General features: G+C 41.7%; 1 protein-coding gene across 1 annotated transcript in view; it reads left to right on the plus strand.

The window, feature by feature from the left end:
- ADGB (androglobin) overlaps positions 1-25237 on the plus strand; it is a 231146-nt gene that overhangs the window by 161829 nt on the left and 44080 nt on the right. The window contains exons 26-28 of the mRNA XM_074948571.1: positions 10901-11088; positions 12752-12936; positions 23337-23533. Coding sequence (XP_074804672.1) covers positions 10901-11088; positions 12752-12936; positions 23337-23533 — 570 coding nt within the window. The remainder of the gene's footprint in view (positions 1-10900; positions 11089-12751; positions 12937-23336; positions 23534-25237) is intronic.

The raw sequence follows: 25237 nt of genomic DNA on the forward strand, positions 1-25237 counted from the left end.
AAGGTGTAAATCCCTCCCATTGCTGCTTCACCAACTGCAATGGCCCCTTAACCTCACGGCCATATACAAGTTCAAATGGGGAAAACCCTAAACTGGGGTGTGGTACAGCTCTGTAGGCAAAGAGCAACTGCTGCAACACTAGGTCCCAATCATTGGAGTGCTCATTTACGAATTTACGTATCATGGCCCCCAAAGTTCCATTAAACTTCTCCACCATGCCATTTGTTTGATGGTGGTAAGGAGTGGCAACCAAGTGATTTACCCCATGAGCTTCCCAAAGGTTTTTCATAGTTCCTGCCAGGAAATTAGTCCCTGCATCTGTGAGGATGTCGGAGGGCCAACCTACCCTGGCAAAAATGTCTGCTAGTGCCTGGCACACACTGTTAGCCCTGGTGTTGCTTAGAGCTACTGCTTCCGGCCATCGGGTGGCAAAATCCATGAAAGTCAGTATGTACTGCTTTCCTCTGGGTGTCTTTTTCGGAAAAGGACCCAGAATATCCACAGCTACTCGCTGAAATGGAACTTCAATGATGGGGAGTGGCTGGAGAGGGGCTTTGACCTGGTCTTGGGGTTTTCCCACTCTTTGGCACACCTCACAAGACTGGACATAGGTAGAAACATCCTTGCCCATCCCCTCCCAGTGGAATGACCCCCCCAAACGGTCTTTGGTCCTGTTCACCCCAGCATGACCACTAGGGTGGTCATGGGCTAAGCTCAAGAGCTTGGCCCGGTATTTAGTTGGAACTACCAACTGTCTCTGAGGATGCCAGTCTTCCTGGTGTCCACCAGAAAGAGTTTCCTTGTATAAAAGTCCTCTTTCTACAACAAACCTGGATCGATTAGAAGAGCTGAGAGGCGGTGGGTTGCTCCGTGCCGCCGTCCAAGCTCTCTGGAGGCTTTCATCTGCTTCCTGTTCGGTCTGGAACTGTTCCCTCGATGCTGGAGACATCAGTTCCTCATTGGATTGTGGACCTAGGCTTGGTCCCTCTGGAAGCGATATAGGGGATGGAGCTGTTTCTGTTGACTGTGAACCGCTCTCCGCTGGTGCACTATGTTGGGATTCAGGCTCCGGCTGAGCCTCTTGTGTCGGGTTATCGGCTGCTGCCAGTTCAGGTTCGGTGGGGCCCTCTGGTGTTGAGGTTGCAAGTACTGGATTCAGTGCTGACAATGGGTCTGGTGTTGGTTGTTCGGCTGGTTCCGGTTCTGGGACTGGTTCCATCTGGGTCTCTGGGACTGGATCCACTACTGCTGTTGCAGACATTGGCCTGGGGTCCGGGTCCATCACCTCTGACCGGGTCCTGATAGAAGTTTCCGGAACAGAGCTAGGCCTCACGGCTTGTTTAGCCTGGCTGCGGGTGACCGTTCCCACCCTCTTGGCCTGCTTCACATGATTGGCCAAGTCTTCCCCCAACAGCATGGGGATGGGATAATCATCATAGACTGCAAAAGTCCACATTCCTGACCAGCCCTTGTACTGGACAGGCAACTTGGCTGTAGGCAAATCGAAAGAGTTGGACTTGAAGGGTTGAATCGTCACTTGGATCTCTGGGTTGATTAACTTGGGGTCCACTAAGGAAGCATGGATAGCTGACACTTGTGCTCCGGTGTCCCTCCACGCGGTGACCTTCTTCCCGCCCACACTCACAGTTTCCCTCCGCTCCAAGGGTATCTGGGAGGTATCTGGGCCTGTGGACCTCTGGTGCGATTCCGGTGCAATGAACTGTAATCTGTTGGGGTTCTTGGGGCAGTTGGCCTTTACATGCCCCAGCTCGTTACATTTAAAACATCGTCCAGCTGACGGGTCACTGGGGCGAGGAGGGTTGCTGGAGAACGGGGTGGTGGGACGATAAGGGGTCTGGAGGGTTCTTTGGGAGGTAGGTGGGGCTTTGGGCGGCCCCCGGTAATAGGGTGTGGCCTGGGGTTGTCCCTTCTGGTCTCCGCTCCAACTGCGACCAGTTTTTTTCTTCTCTGCCACCTCCACCCATCTGGCTCCAATCTCTCCTGCCTCGATTACAGTTTTGGGCTTCCCATCTAGGATGTACCTTTCTATTTCTTCAGGAACACCCTCTAAGAATTGTTCCATTTGCATTAGGAAGGGCAAATTTACTGGAGATTCAACACTTGCTCCGGATATCCAGGCATCCCAATGTTTCACAATGTGGTAGGCATGTCGGGTAAATGACACGTCTGGTTTCCACCTTAGGGCTCTGAACCTCCGACGAGACTGCTCGGGTGTTATCCCCATTCTGACTCTCGCCTTGGATTTAAACAGTTCATACTTGTTCATGTGTTCTTTAGGCATTTCAGCTGCCACCTCAGCTAAGGGTCCACTGAGCTGCGGCCTCAGCTCTACCATGTATTGGTCAGTAGAGATGTTGTACCCAAGGCAGGCCCTTTCGAAGTTTTCTAAGAAGGCCTCAGTATCATCACCTGCCTTGTAGGTGGGGAACTTTCTGGGATGGGGAGTGGTACCTGGAGAAGGATTGCTAGGGTTTGTTGGTATATTCTGCTGAGCCTTTACCTTCTCCATCTCCAGTGCATGCTTCCTCTCTTTTTCCTTCTCCTCCTCCACATGCTTCCTCTCTTTTTCCTTCTCCTCCTCCACATGCTTCCTCTCTTTTTCCTTCTCCTCCTCCACATGCTTCCTTGCCTCCATTTCCCTCCTGTGGGCAGCCTCCTGTACCTCCTTTTCCAGCCGCATGAGTTCTATCTGTCTTTCATGTTCCTTTTGTTTTTCCTCAGCCTGAAATCTGGCTAATTCCATCTTTTGTTGTGCTGTGGATTCTGTCATCCTAACCTCTCTGTTTTTAACTAACTTTACACCCGAGGTTTAGAAATAAACAAACAAAACTTGGCTGTAAAATTTTGCTGTGCTGGAATAGAATACCTATTCTCTGATAGTGATTGTCAGCCTACAGAAAAAGACAATTCCCTTGTCTCTGCTCTGGGCCCAAATCAAAGCAAAAACTTCCAACTACTTTGAAACCTGTTTACCCAGCCCAAAGAAAAAGCAAATGGGTAGAACACACCCCCCCTATTTACTTTTAGGAAAAAAAAAACCTCTGGGTTGGAAGACTGTGAATTTCCCTGCAGGAGTTAAGTACCCTGCCTCCAGGCAAAGAAAACCTGCAATTCACAAAGATAATCCCCTTTTGTCTCTGCTTGGCCACAAAGCAGAGAAAAAACAAGCTGCTTTCAGTTCCAGCTGCTTTTTGGACTTCCTTTCCAAAGGAAAAAAAAAATTTCCTTTTTAAAATCTGTATTTCTAGTTCAAAAAAGTCTCAACTGGATCTCAAAATGATTTCAGGTTAATCCCACCGCTATGCCACCATGTCAAGGTTCCTCCCCCACTCTGAACTCTAGGGTACAGATGTGGGGACCTGCATGAAAAACCTCCTAAGCTTATCTTTACCAGCTTAGGTCAAAACTTCCCCAAGGTACAAAATATTCCACCCTTTTGTCCTTGGATTGGCCGCTACCACCACCAAACAAATACTGGTTACTGGGGAAGAGCTGTTTGAACACGTCTTTCCCCCCAAAATACTTCCCAAAACCTTGCACCCCACTTCCTGGACAAGGTTTGGTAAAAAGCCTCACCAATTTGCCTAGGTGACTACAGACCCAAACCCCTGGATCTGAGAACAATGAAAAAGCATTCAGTTTTCTTACAAGAAGACTTTTAATAAAAATAGAAGTAATTAGAAATAAGAAATCCCCCCTGTAAAATCAGGATGGTAAATACCTTACAGGGTAATTAGATTCAAAACATAGAGAACCCCTCTAGGCAAAAACCTTAAGTTACAAAAAAGATACACAGACAGAAATAGTTATTCTATTCAGCACAATTCTTTTCTCAGCCATTTAAAGAAATCATAATCTAACACATACCTAGCTAGATTACTTACTAAAAGTTCTAAGGCTTCATTCCTGGTCTATCTCCGGCAAAGACAAAATGTAGACAGAACACACAAACCCTTTGTTTCTCTCCCTCCTCCCAGCTTTTGAAAGTATCTTGTCTCCTCATTGGTCATTTTGGTCAGGTGCCAGCGAGGTTACCTTTAGCTTCTTAACCCTTTACAGGTGAGAGGAGATTTCCTCTGGCCAGGAGGGATTTTAAAGGGGTTTACCCTTTTCTTACCCATCTTCTAATTTCTTTGGGGTTGAGGCAGTTAATGAACGTGGAAGGCAGCACCACATTAAATCTATGCCCTATGATAACCTCCTTGGCAGAAAATCTTATTACTTTACAGTTTAGAATCACCAATGATCAGGCCTTAATGGCAAAGTATAACCACATAAACCATACTAAGCTAAACTCCTTTATTGAACATCTGTCAGCAGAACACAGAGAGCAGTTACAGGCAATTGTTGCAGAAGGCCAGCTCCTTGCCAGGATAACTCTGTAGGCTTCTCTTGATGCTGCCGATACTGCCACTCATTCAGTTTACACAGCAGTAGTTATGAGTAAGGCTACGTTTTGGTCACAGGTATTTTTAGTAAAAGTCATGGACATGTCACGGGCTGTGAATTTTTGTTTACTGTCCATGACTTTTACTAAAAATACCAGTGAATAAAACTTGGGGGTGGGGCGCCCCCTGGGTGCTGGGGGAGGGTGGCCCAGCTGCTTGGAGATGCAGGCGGTGGCGTGCAGCCCAGCTGGTGTTGGGCAGGTGCGGGTGGTAGCATGACCCCCGGCAGGCTCCCTACCTGGCTCCACGCCTCCCCCCCCCCACGCCAAAGCAGCAGAGTTTGGGTGTGGGAGGGGACAAGGGGTTGGGGCACGGGACGGGGTAAGGCAGGCTCTGGGCGGTGCTTACCTGGGGGCTCCCCAGAAGTGGCAACATCCCCCTTGCTCAGCTGCTAGGTGGAGGCATGGCCAGGCAGCTCTGGGAGCTGCCTCCGCCTGCAAGCACAGCCTCCGCAGCTCCCATTGGCCGTGGTTTCTGGCCAATGGGAACTGCAAAGCCAGCGCTTTACTATCCAATGCTATTATTAAGTTAACTGACTTTGAATATGAACAGACACTACACCTCCTTTCTAATAGTATGTTATAAAAAACATAACAATGTAACACAGCAAGTGAGAAATAATATCTAAATTCCTAAATGTCAGTATTAATGCAAAACAGATTCTTTTCTTGATATAACCCTACCATTTAAGTTTTATGCTTCAAAAACTATGACTCAGCAACTCTCAACGAAGGTTAAACTATCCGCAGATGATATTATTCCGCTGCAAAGCCAGTTCTGGAGAAAACTAAAGTTAATTTCAAAATGATTGACTCTGAGGATAAAATCTGCAGAGTAGCAATAGTGTCTGTCTCTCTTCTGCAGATTTACAGTGTAGATAGACACTTTAGTTATATCCTTGGCTGTATTTGGAAGCATACTATTTTAATCTAAACTCTTTCCGTGTATAATCCTATCTTCCACTACCAAGAAGATACCACATTATTTCTTTATTTTTTTAATTGTTCACAAGGTTTTTATGAGTGGATAGGATAATGAGATAGATTAAGGAACAAAGTACTGCTAAATCTTCAATTGAAATCCAAAGATTCTATTTTTAATCATTTGTAAGTGTTCTAAAATTGTCAGTCCAATAATATCAAGCAAAGGATTTTTGACCTTTTGACCAAATTTTCTGCATTATTTATTACGTTCAATAAATAAGAAAGGCTTTGGGATCTGATCTTAAAAACAAATGCATGTGAATACCTTTAATCATTTAGGCCCTGAGTCAGGATAATACCTAAGCATGTGCTTAAATCTATTCCTGTTGAGGAAAGCTCTTAAATATGTGCTTAAATCCTGTTAAGGGCAATGAGACTGAAGCATGTATTTAAGTGCTTACCTAAATAGGGATGTTTTGCTGAATTATGGCCTTGAGTAGTCTACATTGTCCAATTAATTACAAGTGGGTAAAGTTACTCATATATATGACTTTGCAAGATGGGATCACTAGATTATAAATGGTCTTTTTTTCATTGCTTTTTGAGCTCTCATTTTAAACACTTAGTAATCCTGATAATAGAACACAACACAAGACCAAAATAGATAAATCTGAAGCCAACAGATAGGTGATTTGGAGCTGTGCTGTATTTGTTATTTAAAACTTGGTTGACTGATTTATTTTAATCTGAAGTTCTGAAGTAGTAAGAGCATGAAAAGTAAACCTCTTGTACAATTTTTCAAAAATTGAAATGTGACAAACTAAAATGTGTACTTGTGCCCAATGTACCATGTACTGGTATTTTTGTGACTTTCCAAATTTCTAAAATTAACTTACATATAGCTTTATAATTTGATATGCATAAACTGATTGTAGTGGAATTATATAGTATTCGTGATTAAGGGCTTGATCCCAAAGTCCACTTTTACAATAGGAGTATTTCTATTGACTTCAGTGGACTTTGGTTAAGGCCCAAAAAGAAGAGAAAGACAAATTGTAGCATAAATATGATTAAATATAGGCTAATTAAGATGTTCTGTGTTTGTAAAGGCAGGCATTGATTGTATCATATTGATTGCACTGCAATTTGCCAGTGAGTGAGGTGCTTTGAGTTGTTATGATATCAGTAAAAGAGGGATTGTGTAATTTGGTCTCAGTCTTCAGAGTGGATTCTATCTGGCCTCTACATTTTCCTATCAAAACATGTGTGCCCCAAAAGTTTTGTATGCATCTTTTGGAGAACCTCGGGCACCAAAAGGAGATGCCAAATCCTGTGCAAGTGCCACTTGAACATGGAAATTTTCTCTACAAATCTGAATTTGGGGTCTCTCAAATGTAAGGGCTACTGAATTTAGGTCTCTGCCATTTTTTGTCTAATTTAGATGAATACTTTTGGTGCAAATATACTATGTATTAATTGCTAGTATACTTGTCTCCTCATCTTCAGCTGCAGTGATCTCTTATTTTTCAAGTAGCTATGAGCTCAGTTTATTGGCATACAATAATTTTCATTCAAAACCTTATATGCTTTTTATAAATTCTGACACAAAACTCACACAAAGACAAAATCTTTTTTTCTAAAATCTGGTGCATAGGATAAAATTTGCAGGCTAGCCTTTCTTAATAATTCTTAATGCAAAACCATGCATAATGTTGTTTTCCCTCTGCTGCATTCTTTCCACCTCAGCAATGTTTTCTTATTATATTGAAAACAGAATTTTGTATAGTCTTCCAAACATAGCATTGGAAATAGGGGTGTGACAAATCTTCAGTTCATATTTGATTTATGTATAAATACAGTTATGCTATCCCAGGTCCCAATTCACCACCGGCATCCTGTAGGGACCCTCAACTCTCTTTTTTGCACTTCTTACCACAAAAAATTCTTTACTTATTCCTTCCAGTTTGTCTCCCTCCCCACCTTATCTGAGACCCTCTCTGCTTCCCTCCCTTTTGCTTGCAGCCCCCACTGTCAATATGCATATGCAGCAAATAGAAAAGCCAATTATTGTGTATTTAGCCAGATCATCCAGAAAATGTTAATCCATCACATCCCTCCCCCGCTACTCTGTTGAGTGGAGCTAACTTGTACCAATCTATTGTCCACACTAGGGGTTCATACTTCATGCCTCTCCATATCCAGTAGCCCCAACAACCCACTCTTTATTTTTAATGGTCCAGGTATTTTTGCTGTTGCTGAACAAAAAATGAATAAACAATAGTATGCTTATAAAAAAAAAGTTCAAAGGAGTCAGGCTGGTGGTCCAGTAACAACGGAGCACGGGGGATCTGAATTAAGAGCAGCAGGGAGTGATAGGATACATCCCCTTGGGAAAGGAGCACCTTGTATCACTCCCTAGCAGTCCTCTCTAGCTGCCTGGAGGAGCAGTATTGTCCTCCAAGGCAAGCAGCATCCAGCCACACTCACCCAAGGGAAGGTCATCACAACATGGGGACTTTGGGAGGTGGGACTGAATTCATTTAGGGTGGTATTTTCAAAAGTGTACAGTGTTGGCCTAAACTCTACTCTCATTAAAGCCAATGCTAAAGCTCCCATTGACTTCAATGGAAGCAGATTTAGGTAAACAACAGGATGCTTTTGAAAAATCACACACCTTCAAAGCATACATAGATGTTTAAGTAGTGGGGAAACTGGTGCTATCCCTCTGAAACAGTCTGTCTCTGAAGTGATCTAAGTCTTCTGAGCGAGTTCCCGCTAAAGTGCAACCCCAATTATCCAAACAACTCAAAAGACCCAAAAATTATGTAAAATTGAGGAGGCAGGATTATACACATAAAGGAGGGAGAGCTTTCAGAGTTGGAGGGAGAGAAACAGGGAAATAAAGAAAAAAGATTTAAAAAAAAGAAAATGGGGTGGGGAAGTGTGGGAAAGAAGGGACCAAAGGGTTTCTGTATTGTTTTTAGACATTCATTTAAGTAGTCACAGTCATTTTTTGTATCTGTTTCTTTTCATTTAAATTATTCATATTTGAAAGAAAATGTCAGTATAATAATAGCTTGAGGATGTTGCCATAATTCACAGCTTTGCCAATTTAAATGGAACAGAAGCAAACTTTTCTGTTCTATGGAGGTATATTTTTATTATTTAACATTTATATTGCATTAGCAACCAAGGCCCCTGTTAAGATAATGGTGCTGGGCATTGTACAAACATATTATATGAAGAAGTTCCTACACTAAGTTCTTAACAATTTATTAAAATATCCTATTTTTATGTCAGTGAAGATGATTTCCTTTCCTCTGCATTGTTCAATCTAGACCACAGAAATCTGTAGCTCTACAGTCACTGTTATATAACATTTTAGAACTGGCTATAACCCTTCTTTCCTCTGCTTTCACAACCTCCTTCCTACCTCAAATCCTCCGTTCTCTATATTGCATCAGGCATATATCCATTCCACCCTTCACTAGTTCTCATCCAAGTTTTACAGCTTATACTGTGAAACAGTCCTTTGCCTTTCATGGTACATTCTCTCCCCCCGCCCCCCCCCCCACTGTTGTACCAATAAATTAAAAACCAGCAGGATCTTATTAAAGGGAAAAAGGCAAAATACCACATTTATTGTGAATACAGAAAGAATCATAATAAGCAGTTAGTTACAGCTGTAACATTCCATTCAATCTCATCTTTATTCACACATTCATTCATACACACACACACACACAGGTTCTGCAAGGTTATCATAGTAAGCAGTTAGTTATAGCTATAACATTCCATTCAATCTCATATTTATTCACACATTCACACACACACACACACACACAGGTTCTGCAAGGTTGTTATCATAGTTACCAGCCTTAGAGTTGCTCATGCCAAGCCACTGGCCAGGTGGCCTGGACATGAGGAGAGAGCAGGGCCTTGTCAGATGCTCATCTGATGCTCCTGGAAGTTGCTTTGCAGAATCAGACCCCAAAGTTCTCACTTTTTAGAGTCTATTTTTATAGGAATTTCTTCCTATGCCAGTCTATGGGAATTGCTTCATCATGCTGTTGCTGAATCAATCAGCAGATAGCACATTCCTGACGGCTCCAAGATGTTATCTTGTTCTTTGGTTCTCCCATTCTTGAGGCTGTTGGGTGGATTCCAGTCTGCCCTCCAGGGGTCCTCTGGTTATTTCCACTTGACGCCTTCTTCAGCCGATGGACACTGGATTCTTAGGCTGGCACCTTCCTGATCATTCAGTTATTATCCACACCAAGCATCCATCCACATACATCCTCTATCTCTATTTTAATCACAATTGTTAATACAACAAAAGGGCGGGGAGTCTCTGGGTGCTGTTTCTGTTGTTAGAGTATTGCTTTGGGTCTCTCTCTCTCTGTGAATTGCGTTGAGAACAGACTCTGTCTTAGAATGTACTAACACAATTAGCAGCTTGCAAGTTTCACACATAGAGGGAGAGAAACAGTACCAAAAACCAAGAGACCTCTTAATTAGTAATACCCTGGAATTTAAACTATGGGGAATCAAACTCATTTGTGATTTTAATACAGAACTTCTTTAATATGATCCAACACCACCCCCCATTTTACCTATATTAGATAACACCAGAGTTCTGAGTTCTGGTCAGTCTGAGGTTAATCTAAAAATGTTTTATAGGAACTTTACATTATTTTTTACACTGATGTCAGTTTGTCAATTTTTATGGTAATGGTGCCATTTGATGTCAGTATTAGCTTCAAACAAGGTACAGTTGAAGCATAATTTCTGGGGAATGGTGCTGAAAATACAGCTCACTGATGTTTCCCTGGCTCTGCCCCATGGGGTGAGAGGGGGTCCAAACTCAAAAGCATCACTGAAATTTAAATTTGATGTGTCTTGCTCATAATTCAGAGTGAAATTTCTCAACTTGTGAAATAACCTTTAGTTCTTCCTCCAGTGTATCTACTTCCATTTATAATAAAGGTTGGGATGGAGGGAAAGAACAAAGGCATACTTTAGAGAAAGAAAATTAACTGTATTTGCAATGATCGCTCTTGCTATTGAATTAATATGGATGTCACTCAGATAATGCAGCAGTATAAAACGCTAAGATAAAGAAATAAGTGGCAGTTCATCACACATAAGTATAATGCAAAAGAAGAGAACAAAATCAGAATAATCATCAGTCATGTTAATCATGGGGAGAATTATCATAAGAATTATGGACATGCTGCAATAATGTTTAAGATTTGATTAATATTTTCCAAATTGGATTTTGCATAATGACTTGTCATTTAAAATTTTACCCAATATAAATGATGTTACCAAGGTATTCACTATGGGTTGCTTAAGGTACGGTAGGATCATAAGAGAGCCATAGTACTGCCACATCAGGAGTGGTATTGATAAGTGTTTGCCCTCTGTGGGTACACAGTATTCGTTGTAAGTGCATCATTTTAGTGGTGGTCATATCTAATGAAAAATGACATGTTTTCTGTTTTTCAGAAAGGATACACGTTCATGGCTGAAGCACTTACTGGTGACTTACCTGTGGCAGCTGGGAAATGGAGACTACGTCTCATTGGTTCCCATAATCCACTCCCCGTTCTCTCTCGTGATGCTGTAAACAATTTCTATTCCACTAAGGAAATTAAAGACTATTATATACCCAATGACAAGCACATTGTATTCAGGTAAATTTTGGAAGGAGAACAATTTAAATGTCACTTTTTATATAACACTACTTGTGGAAAATTGTATTCTTTTTGGAAGAAAAATGCTTTCAAGCAAACAGGAAAGATATACTTGAATTTTACAGGCAATTATGTTTATTCAATATGAAAGTCAGACTTGAACATTTCCCCAGAGTAGGGTTTAGTTTTCTAAAATATTGCCACTAGTTAATGCAGATATGGGGTGGGGTGTCCTTGTAAAGGAACATTACATTTAATTCATTACTTTGAAATAATAATATAATATTTTGCACTTAAGTACCATGGATCTCAGAAAACTATATAAACTTTAATAAGTTAAACTTCATAATCCCCCTGTGAGATAGGTTAGCATTCTAATGTACATTTTGCAAATGGGGAAATTAAGGCACAGAATTGGTTGGCTCCAGTCAGCGAGAAAGATGGGAATAGAATCACGACTCCTTACCCTAGGTCCCTTGCTCTAACTACCAGGCACATTCCCATCCTATAGTATTGTCAGGCAAGTTTCATTTGATTGTAAATTATACACATTTGATTAGAGCACACATATTATTTTAGAACAGCATATTCTATATCAACATAAGCAATTATTTGAGTTTGTAATTTTTTTTCAATGGACTAAAATGCTTTTGGGCCAGATCCTGAGCTGGCATAAATAGCCATGGTTCATTGAAGTCAAAGGAGCTATGCCAATTTACCCCAGCTGATTAACTGGCTCTTGGTTCAGGTCTGTGAGCAGATACTTGTTCAAACTTGTAAATACAGCAGTATTTAACAAATAGCAAAAAAAAAATTTACTAGTATTATATAATCTACTGGTTTTGTTACTGTATACATGTTTCAGTTATTAAATGTGGAGGTGAAAGCTCTATTAAAACAGGTTTGGACTATTCACATGTCTGAAGATAAGCACACTCATAGACTTTGCAGGATCAGGATCTAACTTTTATACATGTTTCTTGATAGAGCAGTATTATAACTTTTCACACCAAGGTCTGAAATCAGTGGGATTACTCATGGAGTAAAGGACTACTGACCATGAGTAAAGGTGGCAGAATCAGTCCCAACAGAAATAAAGATAATTAAATTCCAGAAAAACTTGAAATGGAAATATAATAAATACTCTAAATTCTTGCTAACCGTGCCGTGCCTTGAGCAGTTTCCCCTTTTTCTCTTGTCTATGCTCCTTCAAAAAAATTTTAATTTTTTAAAATATGTTCATATGCTTATGTGTCTAGATATTCTTTGCCTATCGCTAGTGCATAGCCATAGTTGCTGACTTTTTTTTAAACGTACATTACCCTATCTTTTTACTTTGTTTGCTTTGGTAAACCTAAGAATTTTGAACCTGGGAAAGAGGGGGGGAAGAGTTTCATTCTGAAAGTTGTGATACAACTTCAGCTAATTCATGGTGGTTTGAACAACAACAAAAATGTTGTTTTAGTTGCATCCGGTGACTTTCAACTCGAGGCTTAGTGTCTTGGGCTCCAGTTCAGGAAACAATTTAAGCATGTGCTAAGCCCATCCCAATGATTTAAGTATGTGGTTTTTTGAATGAAGATGCTTTTCTTAATTGGGTTTTAGAGGTTCTAACAATGAACAATCTGGTTGTTTATGTTGTTGGAATTTTTCTCCTCTTTAGGTATGCAGTAAAAGTCACAGCATCACATATTGCTACAGTGCAGGTACAAACCTCTAAATCAGATGTGTTCATTAAATTGCAAGTCCTGGATAGTGAGGAGGAAATTGTGAGCACTGTTGGAAAGGGCCATGCTGTCATCCCTGCATTTAATTTCTTATGTACTGAAAGGCCTTTAAGTTCTCAGTGTAAGTATTTATTTTGCATTTCAAGAGGAATATGCATTCTAATAATGGCTTTAAGTAAGAAATAACCTTTAAAACACACACAGGAACTATGATTTTTTCCCAATTTTTCCATGAATTATGTCATTTCCCTCATTTCATTGTGAATTTCAGCTCTCTTCTACGCTCTGCTCTGACATGGGGGCCAGGAATGCAGGATCATGCTTGGTGGCCCTAGGGAGAGTTGGAGGTGAGGTTGGTTGCATAGTTGCCTGGCATTACTATTTGCCTGTGACTTTCGCCTTAGTTTTCTGACTCATCTATGAGTAATTTGGATTTATGCCATAATTAATGCAGATCCTTAGTTCTAAGATTTTTATGTGGACGCATTTCCCTTATTAGTGGGAACTGAGATATATTCTCTTCTCAAATCTTGTTCTTACCATTTGATCTTCAGAGATTAAAACATAGGCATTCTTTTGTTCGTTAGTCTTGAAAATACCTCTTGACAAGCATTATTTTTAATCCCTGGCTCTTTCTCCCCTGCTCCGCTACAACCTTCTTCAGGAAAATAGAGGATTCTGAAGGAACTACTAATAGTGCCAGATTTATAGAAGGCATAAATAACCATAACAATATTGACAGCTCATTATAATGCCAACAGAAATATTGAGAAAAAGTTATCTCAGAGGGCACATTCCAATTTATAGAAAATATCCTTTGGGACTAAATTTAATTGTCAGTTACTATACCTACACACTCTCTCTCTCATCTTTTATCTGAATAATTTTGTCTCAGACTGAGAAACTTTTTATGTTTGTTTAGCTTGTTTTCTTTCCTATTAATTTTATTACCACTAGCCATATCTACAGTTTAGTAGGCCTTTTCATTTTTTCCATAACAGCTTTTAAATATTGGAAGTCAAAAACTGAACCAAATTTGTGTCAGCTCTTGCAAATGTAGCATCTGGCTTTCTTCCTGAACTAGTAGATTGACATTTGATTCTTAAGTGCTGTTTAATTTTATTGTTGTAGTGTAATAATTATGGTTAAATTCATATCAGGTATGTATTTGTTAAGCATATTTCAGACACTTTCACTACTGTGCTCTGGTAATTTCAATTCAGATGAAATATACTATACCTATTACATTCTTAATATGTCTAACAATCTATAAAGGGTTTATATCAATGTGCTTTCCAATCTCAGCATTGCTTGTTTAGTCTTCATTTGTTTTCCTGTTATCCGTGTGTTTTCTAACCATGTTGTTTGCAATTTGCTTACAAGATGTACATACAGGACTGAAGTTTACAGAAGCACATATAGATATTTCTGTGTAATCCCATTCTCTGTAGGGTTTACTCCCCTACATGTTTTCTTCAAATATATGCAATAATACAGCAGTGATTCATTCAAAGCAAACAGCTAACTCAACTACTACACTTACACATAGCACTATGCATCAGTGTTGAAATTTTAACAGAAATAAACCTTTATATGAAGGGTCTAATACCAATAATCCTCTTACAATCAGTCAGTTTCTACCTCTCTATCAGCATATTAGCAGTTTGAGGCAAAGACAAATCATTCAACTACTGGTTTTTTTTCTGTAAAATTATTGCTTTGGTACTGATCAAAATGGTGTGTCTTCATGCATTCGTCTCCAGTAGTTTTGCCCAAATGGCTCTGTAGTGAAATGCATGATTTTTTTTCATAACTTTAATTTATCTTTCATAAATTACCAATACTACATAAGAAAAATATCTGATTTCATCAGAACAAATGTAGACATTTCTGATTACTGTCTGCATTACACTTTAGTATCCTCAAAATGAAGACTACTAAAATTCAGCAAAAATACATTGTAATCCCAAATTTTATTTCTCATTTAAACTAATGTCATTGATTTTAATGGGTGCTGTGGAGAATGTAGAATTAATCTGTAACAATTTTATGATTGCATGACCTCGCTATTAAAATAGTCAGCGTAGAGCTCCATGGATTATTTGACTGTCGGAATGTATTTATTGATTCAGTTCATTAGTGGGCAGTTGGAAAAACAAGTAGGAAGGCCACACAATAGCCTGGATAAAGAATACCTCTGCAAACACTTGAAAGACAATACCAAGCTATCAGCTGAGAAGATGTGACTTCTAGGCTCCAACAAAGTTATATGGTTACTTGGCCAAGGCCATGAGCCTAGAGATCAAAAGCATCCTTAAACTGTCCCTCCTGAGGAAAGGAAGGGAGAGTGAGTTGTCAGCAGCTGCTTGAGGGGAGATGCTGACAGAGAGCTACCAAAAAAGGAAAAGTCTGCAGCAGGACTGTCTGTCCCTCCTGGCCCAGAGGTGGGGGTACCTGGTCTCACAACTGAGGGCAACTGTACCTGTATTCCCCCTCTGTGGTCCACCAAGGGCACCCATTCTTAGGCTTCTGGCTCTTCAACCATCATCTCTCTTGGGCAGAGACATGCGTCTGCTAATCCCCACAAGGGTATTTCCAGGCTGCACAGTTCCCTGCCTACCCTCTGAATTCCCCAGCATGTCAGTCTTTGTCTTCCTTCCTCACAGGCTAGAAACAGCGTAATTGTCAACAGTTAAGTTACCACTAAAAGCGTTACAGAGAAAACATAAAAAAAATAATAAAAGAACCTACATGCATGCTAATCAGCTTACCAGAAATCGCCCAACTCCAAGAAGGGCTGTGGGAGGTGAACAGTCTTTCAGACCCCACCAAGGGGTTTCTCTGTGGTCACAAGTTCATGACAGTTGTTAGCTCAGAAAAAGAAAACTCATGAAAAATTTAGTCCCCCCCCTTTTTTTTTGTACAACTGGGAACAGGCAATTTTTCTTTGAATAATTGTACATGTCCATTCCCCTGTAGGTGTTTGTGCACACTAGTGCACAACTGTCGGAGAGTTACCCATTAAGGTGGCCCGAGCATCCTCTGCTGTTTTGCACATATCGCTCAGATATAAAGGGCCGAACTGCCCCTCGCCCCACTCAGTTCCTTCTTACTGACCAGGAAGGTTGTTGGAGCTCCCTGCCCTGGCTTCTTTTCTTGATATCTGTAAAAGTACCCGTGTGTAATTAGACAGATTAAAAAAACTGTCTTAATTGTTTTTGTAGTTTTGTGTGGTTCCAGAATCTCAGTTTGGGAGATATGCTGCACTCTCTGGATTTCAAGCCCTGCCGCTTTTGTAGCAAGGCTATGCATAATAATGACCCTCACCCCAGCTATGCAAGTGCTTCAGGGAGGCTCTTGTGAGCAGTAAGTGTGGCATTGGTAAGGGCTTTAAGCCTTGTTCAGGGAAAAAAATAGTTCAGCCAGATTAAAATATCTGCTGATGGAACTGGCACTGCAGCCTCCTATCTGAGCCCTCTACCTCGGTCCAAGTACTGGATACCAGGCACCTCGGTGTCAGTCAGTATCACACCTCTAGCACTACCAGTCTTCTTTTTGGGGTATGCGCAACATGCCTCAGGTGGCACGTGACCTGGATTCATCACTGAATTTGGTTTGCTGGTTGGATCATTAGCTTCCCTGGCCCAGGCCAGGTACTGACGGGGAATGCAACGTGAACGTACCAGACGCAGATGATCATCATTGGTACCCGAGAAAGAGGCATTGGAAATTGGACTCGGTAATGGGATCTTCAGAAGACTCAGAGGATAAGCGCTTCTAAAGACCCAGGAAGGCATTCAAGGAGGAAGCACGCCCCAGAGCAGACCTCTAAACAGGGACACCTTCGAGAGACTAGGACTCCTCTTGTCAAGGTTCCTTCCCTGCTCTGAACTCTAGGGTACAGATGTGGGGACCTGCATGAAAGACCCCCTAAGCTTATTCTTACCAGCTTAGGTTAAAAACGTCCTCAAGGTACAAACTTTGCCTTGTCCTTGAACCCTATGCTGCCACCACCAAGTGTTTTAAACAAAGAACAGGGAAAGAGACCACTTGGAGACGTCTTCCCCTAAAATATCCCCCCCAAGCCCTACACTCCCTTTCCTGGAGAAGGCTTGATAATAATCCTCACCAATTTGTACAGGTGAACACAGACTCAAACCCTTGGATCTTAAGAACAATGAAAAATCAATCAGGTTCTTAGATTCATAGATTCATAGATATTTAGGTCAGAAGGGACCATTATGATCATCTAGTCTGACCTCCTGCACAATGCAGGCCACAGAATTTCACCCACGACTCCTGCGAAAAACCTCTCACCTATGTCTGAGCTATTGAAGTCCTCAAATCGTGGTTTAAAGACTTCAAGGAGCAGAGAATCCTCCAGCAAGTGACCCGTGCCCCATGCTACAGAGGAAGGCGAAAAACCTCCAGGGCCTCTTCCAATCTGCCCTGGAGGAAAATTCCTTCCCGACCCCAAATATGGCGATCAGCTAAACCCTGAGCATATGGGCAAGATTCACCAGCCAGATACTACAGAAAATTCTTTCCTGGGTAACTCAGATCCCACCCCATCTAATATCCCATCACAGGCCATTGGGCCTATTTACCATGAATATTTAATTACCAAAACCATGTTATCCCATCATACCATCTCCTCCATAAACTTATCGAGTTTAATCTTAAAGCCAGATAGATCTTTTGCCTCCACTGCTTCCCTTGGAAGGCTATTCCAAAACTTCACTCCTCTGATGGTTAGAAACCTTCGTCTAATTTCAAGTCTAAACTTCCTGGTGGCCAGTTTATATCCATTTGTTCTTGTGTCCACATTGGTACTGAGCTTAAATAATTCCTCTCCCTCTCCGGTATTTATCCCTCTGATATATTTATAGAGAGCAATCATATCTCCCCTCAACCTTCTCTTAGTTAGGCTAAACAAGCCAAGCTCCTTGAGTCTCCTTTCATAAGACAAGTTTTCCATTCCTCAGATCATCCTAGTAGCCCTTCTCTGTACCTGTTCCAGTTTGAATTCATCCTTCTTAAACATGGGAGACCAGAACTGCACACAATATTCCAGGTGAGGTCTCACCAGTGCCTTGTATAACGGTACTAAAACCTCCTTATCCCTACTGGAAATACCTCTCCTGATGCATCCCAAGACTGCATTAGCTTTTTTCACGGCCATATCACATTGGTGGCTCATAGTCATCCTATGATCAACCAATACTCCAAGGTCCTTCTCCTCCTCCGTTACTTCTAATTGATGCGTCCCCAGCTTATAACTAAAATTCTTGTTATTAATCCCTAAATGCATGACCTTACACTTCTCACTATTAAATTTCATTCTATTTTCTATTACTCCAGTTTACAAGGTCATCCAGATCCTCCTGTAGGATATCCCCGTCCCTCTCTAAATTGGCAGTACCTCCCAGCTTTGTATCATCCTCAAACTTTATTAGCACACTCCCACTTTTTGTGCCCAGGTCAGTAATAAAAAGATTAAATAAGATTGGTCCCGAAACCGATCCTTGAGGAACGCCACTGGTAACCTCCCTCCAGCCTGACAATTCACCTTTCAGTAGGACCCGTTGTAGTCTCCCCTTTAACCAATTCCTTATCCACCTTTCAATTTTCCTATTGATCCCGATCTTATCCAATTTAACTACTAATTCCCCATGTGGCACGGTATCAAACGCCTTACTGAAATCTAGGTAAATTAGATCCACTGCGTTTCCTTTGTCTAAAAAATCTGTTACTTTCTCAAAGAAGGAGATCAGATTGGTTTGGCACGATCTACCTTTTGTAAAACCATGTTGTATTTTGTCCCATTTACCATTGACTTCAATGTCCTTAACTACCTTCTCCTTCAAAATTTTTTCCAAGACCTTGCATGCTACAGATGTCAAACTAACAGGCCTATAGTTACCCGGATCACTTTTTTTCCCTTTCTTAAAAATAGGAACTATGTTAGCAATTCTCCAATCATACGGTACAACCCTTGAGTTTACAGATTCATTAAAAATTCTTGCTAATGGGCTTGCAATTTCATGTGCCAATTCCTTTAATATTCTTGGATGAAGATTATCTGGGCCCCCCGATTTAGTCCCATTAAGCTGTTTGAGTTTCGCTTCTACCTCAGATATGGTAATATCTACCTCCATATTCTCATTCCCATTTGTCATGCTACCATTATCCCTAAGATCCTCTTTAGCCTTATTAAAGACTGAGGTTCTTAAAAGAAGAATTTTAATTAAAGAAAAGGTAAAAGAATCACCCCTGTAAAATCAGGATGATAAATACCTTACAGGGTAATCAGATTCAAAACATAGAGAATCCCTCTAGGCAAAACCTTAAGTTACAAAAAGACACAAAAACAGGAATATACATTCCCTCCAGCACAGATTATTTTACCGGCCATTAAACCAAAGAAAATCTAACGCATTTTCTAGCTAGATTACTTACTAACTTAACAGGAGTTGGAAGGCTGCATTCCTGATCTGTTCCCAGCAAAAGCATCACACAGACAGACCAAACCCTTTGTTCCCCTGCCTCCAGATATGAAAGTATCTTGTCCCCTCATTGGTCATTTTGGGTCAGGTGCCAGCGAGGTTACCTTAGCTTCTTAACCCTTTACAGGTGAAAGGATTTTGCCTCTGGCCAGGAGGGATTTTATAGCACTGTATACAGAAAGGTGGTTACCCTTCCCTTTATATTTATGACCCCCTCCTCAACGTGAACAAGTCCACACTTTTACCAACCCAAAGAATAGACTTCATCGGGGCAGTGCTGGACTCAGTACAGGCCAGAGAAATATTGCCAGAGTCCAAATTTCAAGCAATGACAGATATTATCCAGACTCTCAGGCGGTACCCCACCACAACTGCAAGGAGATGCCTGACCCTCGTTGGTCACATGGCAGCCTGCACCTATGTTTCTGACAACTGTGCACGCTGCGCACGCACACCTGATTGGAATGGACATGAACAACACATCTCAAAGAACAACAGTTACAGGAAGGTGAGTAACCATTTTTTTACAAATGGTGACCAACACCTCCCTCTGCATCCACAGCCGTCGGTTCATCAAGGCAGGTGGCATCTTCCAAGAGATCATTTTGAAGGGCAGCTCAAGAGAAGTCTGAGAGTTCCAAGAGGGCCCTCTTTTTCTTGTATAATTTTTGCAAACACCTGTCCCACTTCTGTCATGCTTGGGCCCATATTATACATATCAGTAAGTTCTAAGCATGGTGGAAGTGGGATATGCACTCCATTTTATTTCTAGCCCCCGTCCCGCCCCCCCCGTCAGGGACCCCTCTCACGAGGCAGCATTACTGCAACATCTGTAATTGCTTCTCCTTGTAGGAGTTATAGATCCCAGAGTTACAGATCCTGGTACTTCCTGATCCTGAAGGCAAAAGGGGGGTCTCAGGCCTATTTTAGATCTAAGGTGGTTAAACCAGTTCATGAAAAAAAACAAAATTCCAGGTGGTCACTCTAGCTTCCATTATTACTTTTCTGGAGCTGGGGAGCTGGTATGCTGCTCTTGACTTAAAGGACTCCTACTTTCATATGAAGTTTATCATGGCCACAGAAAATTTCTGAGATTCACCATCAATAGCCATCATTATCTGTTCACAGTCGTCCCCTTTGGTCTCTCAGCTCACCCACATGTACGGTAGTGGTAGCAGCATTCCTCCGGAGAATAGGGGTCCATGTATTCTCTTATCTGGATGACTGGCTGATAAAATGTTAAGCCAAGTCCATCTTCGATGTGCTAGGCCTCCTGATCAACTCAGACAAGTCAGTCCTGGCTCCAGTACAGAAAATACAATTTATTGGAGCAGTCCTGGGCTCAAGGATGGCCAGAGCTTTATTACCTCAGACAAGATTGCATACAACGCGGAGCCCATTGTGGACTTAAAGGCTTATCCTCTCATGATGGTGAGAAGCTGTTTAAAGTTGCTGGGGCACATGGAAGCATGCATTTATGTGGTCCAGTATGGCAGACTGCACCGCAGATTCCTTCAGGGCTGGATGGCAGAAGTATGTTCTCCAAAAAAGCATTGCATAGACATCTTAGTGCAAGTATCAAGTGACATCATCTCCCCTCTAGATTGATGGTTAGATCCAACTAATGTATGCAGGGGAGTTCCTTTCACCCCCACCTCAGCACTCTCTTACTTTAGTCAGAGATGCCTCAGACTTGGGTTGGGAGGCTCACCTGGGACACCTATAAATGCAGGGTCTCTGGTCGCTCCAAGATCTCAGTCTACATATAAACATCAGAGAAATGTAGGCTGTCTGTTTAGCATTCCTTCCTTGCATCAGGGGAAGGAGCTTATTGGTTCTGACCAACAATGCAAACACCATGTTTTATGTAAGCAAGCAGGGAGGGGCTCAATCCTTACTGCTCTGTCAGGAAGGAATACTGCTCTGGGCCTTCTACATCAGCAACTCTGTACTTCTGAAAGAGGCCCACGTCTTGGGGGCTCAGAATACACTGGCAGATCATCTGAACAGGTTGTTTATTAATCCTGAGTGGTTCCTTCACCCAGAAATAGCATATTCTAGCTAGAAAATGGATCTAGCTATGCTTTTCTAACACATCTGAAGATTCAGCCCCCTCTGTCAGATAAATAATAAAGAAAAATATTCATGTTGTAATATTTTACATTTTTCAGAATATCTAAGGCCTATGGACAGGTTGTGGAGAAATAATGACAGTATCATGTTGATCAACCCATCAGTAAACATATGGAGCTTTTGTTATTCTTGCTGTTATCAAAAGCATTCTGGAAATAGTGTTCCAGACTAATAATGTTGTAGGATCTTCGTGAGATATATTAATTGCCAGATTTAAACAGAGATTTTCACATTGGATATACAACACTGCTTTATCTCCAGAAAAATATCCTTTTGTTGAACTAGAACCATCAAAGCCCAAACCTACAAGAATACTGAGATCCACTCCTTGAAGATCATTTAATATCATCTCTGTTCTGCCTCTGCCAGGCCCAGCAGTGATTTCTGTATGCTGGACGAAGTCCTTGCTACTCATATTGTTGTGCAAGTACCATAAACAAAGGATTGTTTGTTCCTTTCCCCACATTGGCCATTGATTCATCTGCAGTCATGCTCCCAAACTTTGAACTATTTTATATTTCTGTTATTTCTTGACCAATACATTCAATCAGCTGACTTTGAATAGCGTTGCCCCTCTGTTGCGTGGTAGCAGATTTCTGGAGCCTTGCAAGTCAGTTTCCCACTAGAGAAATCAGTACCTGTAATTTTCCACTCGCAAAATGCCAACCACCAGCTAGGAAATCCTATTCTTCTCTTCCCATCTCATGCCCAATGTTTCCTGTGTGGCTCTGATAATCTTCCCCCATGAGTCCTTTTTAAACCCTTGATTTGTCACCTCTGTCCTTTGCCCTGTTTGGGAATTTTCTATTCTCCACTCCCTCCTGCCTGCAGACAAGCAGGAGGAAGTAGCTTTCCATAGGCTTCAGCTAACCCAGGGGTGGCCAACCTGTGGCTCCGGAGCCACATGTGGCTCTTCAGAAGTTAATATGCAGCTCCTTGTATAGGCACCGACTCCGCGGCTGGAGTTACAAGTGCCAACTTTCCAGTGTGCTGGGGGGTGCTCACTGCTCAACCCCTGGCTCTGCCACAGGCCCTTCCCCCACTCCACCCCTTCCCGCGCCCTCCCCGAGCCTGCTGTGCACTTGCTCCTCCCCTCCCGCCCAGAGCCTCCTGCATACCACAAAACAGCTGATTGGGAGGTGCAGGGAGGGAGGGAGAGGCGCTGATCAGTGGGACTGCCTGTGGGCGGGAGGCCCTGGGAGCAGGGGGCGGGAGAGCTGATGGGGGGCTGCTGACGTATTACTGCGGCTCTTTGGCAATGTACATGGGTAAATTCTGGCTCCTTCTCAGGCTCAGGTTGGCCACCCCTGACCTAACTCATTGTCCCAATAGGCAGCCATTTAGTTCTAACAACCTACCATCATATCTTGTCTGGGAGAGACCCACCGACAGTCAGCAGTAGTGAATTCCACATCTACTCAGAGGCATTCCATGATACAGCAGTTTCATAACTTCGTATTATCTACCAGAATTCATAAGTTGGACAGACAGATTCCCCAAATCATCATACAGAGCAATAGTCAATTGGGGCCACAGAGTAATGGCAAGAATATATTGGAAACTGGATCAGAACGTATGGAAAAGATGTACTACACAACAACTGAGTCTGCAATGCTGGGTAGAACAAATGTTGTGTTGGTTATTAAGAAAAACAAATATTTTAAAGAGATATGTGATTTCCAGTGCAGAAGGAAAATGAATTAGGGTGATTTTTAGCACAGTCATAGAGTTAATTAGAACCTTGTGAACAGAATGAACTGAGTGAAAATTGACTAAAGTCACTCTTTCTCTTTACAATATGTGCCTGTGTCAGTTCAGCTGATTCTACTAAATTTGTAGAATTCCAGGAAACTGAAAGTTGACATTTTTATCTCTCTGCCAGCAAGCAAAGGTCAGATTAGCCAAAGCAGCACAAAGAAGGACCCAGAAACTGGAGGGACCAAAAGAAAAGGAGCTTTAGCATCCCAGAAAGGCATCAAATCTCATAGGCCAGGAAGTGCACTAGAAGGCCAGGCTGTAATAGAAGAAGAGACTGCCATCCTCCCAGCCCTTGAAAAGAATGCTGTAGATCCACAACCGGTAAGAAATTTTAAATCCAAATTTCTGCAAAGATTTTGGAAAAGCACAACAGAAGAGTGGTCCCAATAATTCTTTTATTAAATGTGAAAATCTAATATCCTGATACTGTGTAAACCTTATATTCTCATAGAATGATATAGTTGTCATTGTTATTTATTTTATTTCTGTAGTGCCACAAATATTTATAGTACTGGCCCTGCTCTGAGGATTTAAAAATCTAAGGCCCCAAATAATAACTGCAAAATAATACAAGTGTGTGCAGAATCCCATTGATTTAACAATGGAACTCTATTTACTCCCCACCTCAGCCCTTTTGCTCCACCCAATATTCTAAATTAACCAGTCCTGTTGTATCTTTCTTCAACAATCATATTTTTACATACATACCCATGCCAGTATCTTCCTTGGTAACCCAATCTGCCATGCCCTCTGTTTTTTCCTCCTTAGTCTTTTTGTTCAAAACTTACTTTTCTCATGAGGCCTACTCTTCATACTCATATTCTTTACTATCTGTATTTGTGTATTCATGCATGTGTATATGTTTGAGTGTGTGAAGGAAGAAAGAGGGTTATGCCACAAAACACACACACAACCTCTTCAAGGTGCATTCATCAAAATCTTCACAACCACATTATCTGATCACTGAAACCATCTCCTTCTGTCATAGAACCACAAATTTTAAGGCCAGAAGGACAATGATTATCATCTAGTCTGACTTCCTGCATAACACGGGGCAAATAATTTCACCCAGCAATTCCTGCACCAACCACATATCTTGTGGTTGAGCTCACATATATATTTTAGAAAAACGTCCTAAAAGCATGAGCCTCTACCACCTGAACTGAAGAAGCAGAGGAGAAATCGTGGTCCCATAGAAGTTAATGGGCAAACTTTCATTCCCTTCAAGAGGGACAGGACTCCACCCCAGATCTCTAAATGGAAATGCATCCACTCCTGCTGTCCTGTTTTCCCACCTACTTTGTGACTTGTCTCAGTTTAGGCCTGCTGAGAAAACCCACCTGAGAAATCACAAACTGAGAGATTGCAGGCACACACACTCGATCAGGGGGTGCTTGCAAGAGGTGGGTGCACCTCATTTTACAAGAGTCCATAGTGAACTCAAGGCTGTGTGCTTATATGATAGTCTGGCAGAAGACATCTCCAGTAGTGAGTAATGTGATGGTTTGTGGGTTTAAGTATGTGCATATGTACACACAAATGCAGATGGCGGTACGAAGAGAGGAGGATTAGTTTACATTGGCCTCATGGGAAAAGTGTGTCTTGAAGAGAAATGTGAAGGGAGAAAGGATGGAAGCATAGTGGACTGGTTTAGGAAAGAGAGTTCCAGTTAGAAAAAGGAGTTACGTGGAAAGTGGCTCCTGTCCAAGAGCAGGAAAAAGTTATAAGTGAGAGCATCTTGGGTGGAGTAAAGGGAGTGAGCAGGGAATAAAAGCATTGCTAGCAGTGAAGTAATATGAGATTGTTCTGGTGGTGGACTTTGAAAGTAAGAACAAGAAGCTTGAATTTGACTGAGAACAGTTTGCAAAAGCCAGTAACAAGATTTAATTAGGATTGCTGACAAAGGCAGGAAACTTAGATGAGTTTAGCAGCTGCATTCTAGATGGACTGGAGAAGTCAGAGGGTGTGTCATGGAAGAAGAGGCTGCAGAAGCTGAGAGGTAAGATTACTGAGGCATGGCTGAGG

This window comes from Natator depressus, chromosome 3, assembly GCF_965152275.1.
Source record: "Natator depressus isolate rNatDep1 chromosome 3, rNatDep2.hap1, whole genome shotgun sequence".
NCBI classification, from domain to species: Eukaryota; Metazoa; Chordata; order Testudines; family Cheloniidae; genus Natator; species Natator depressus.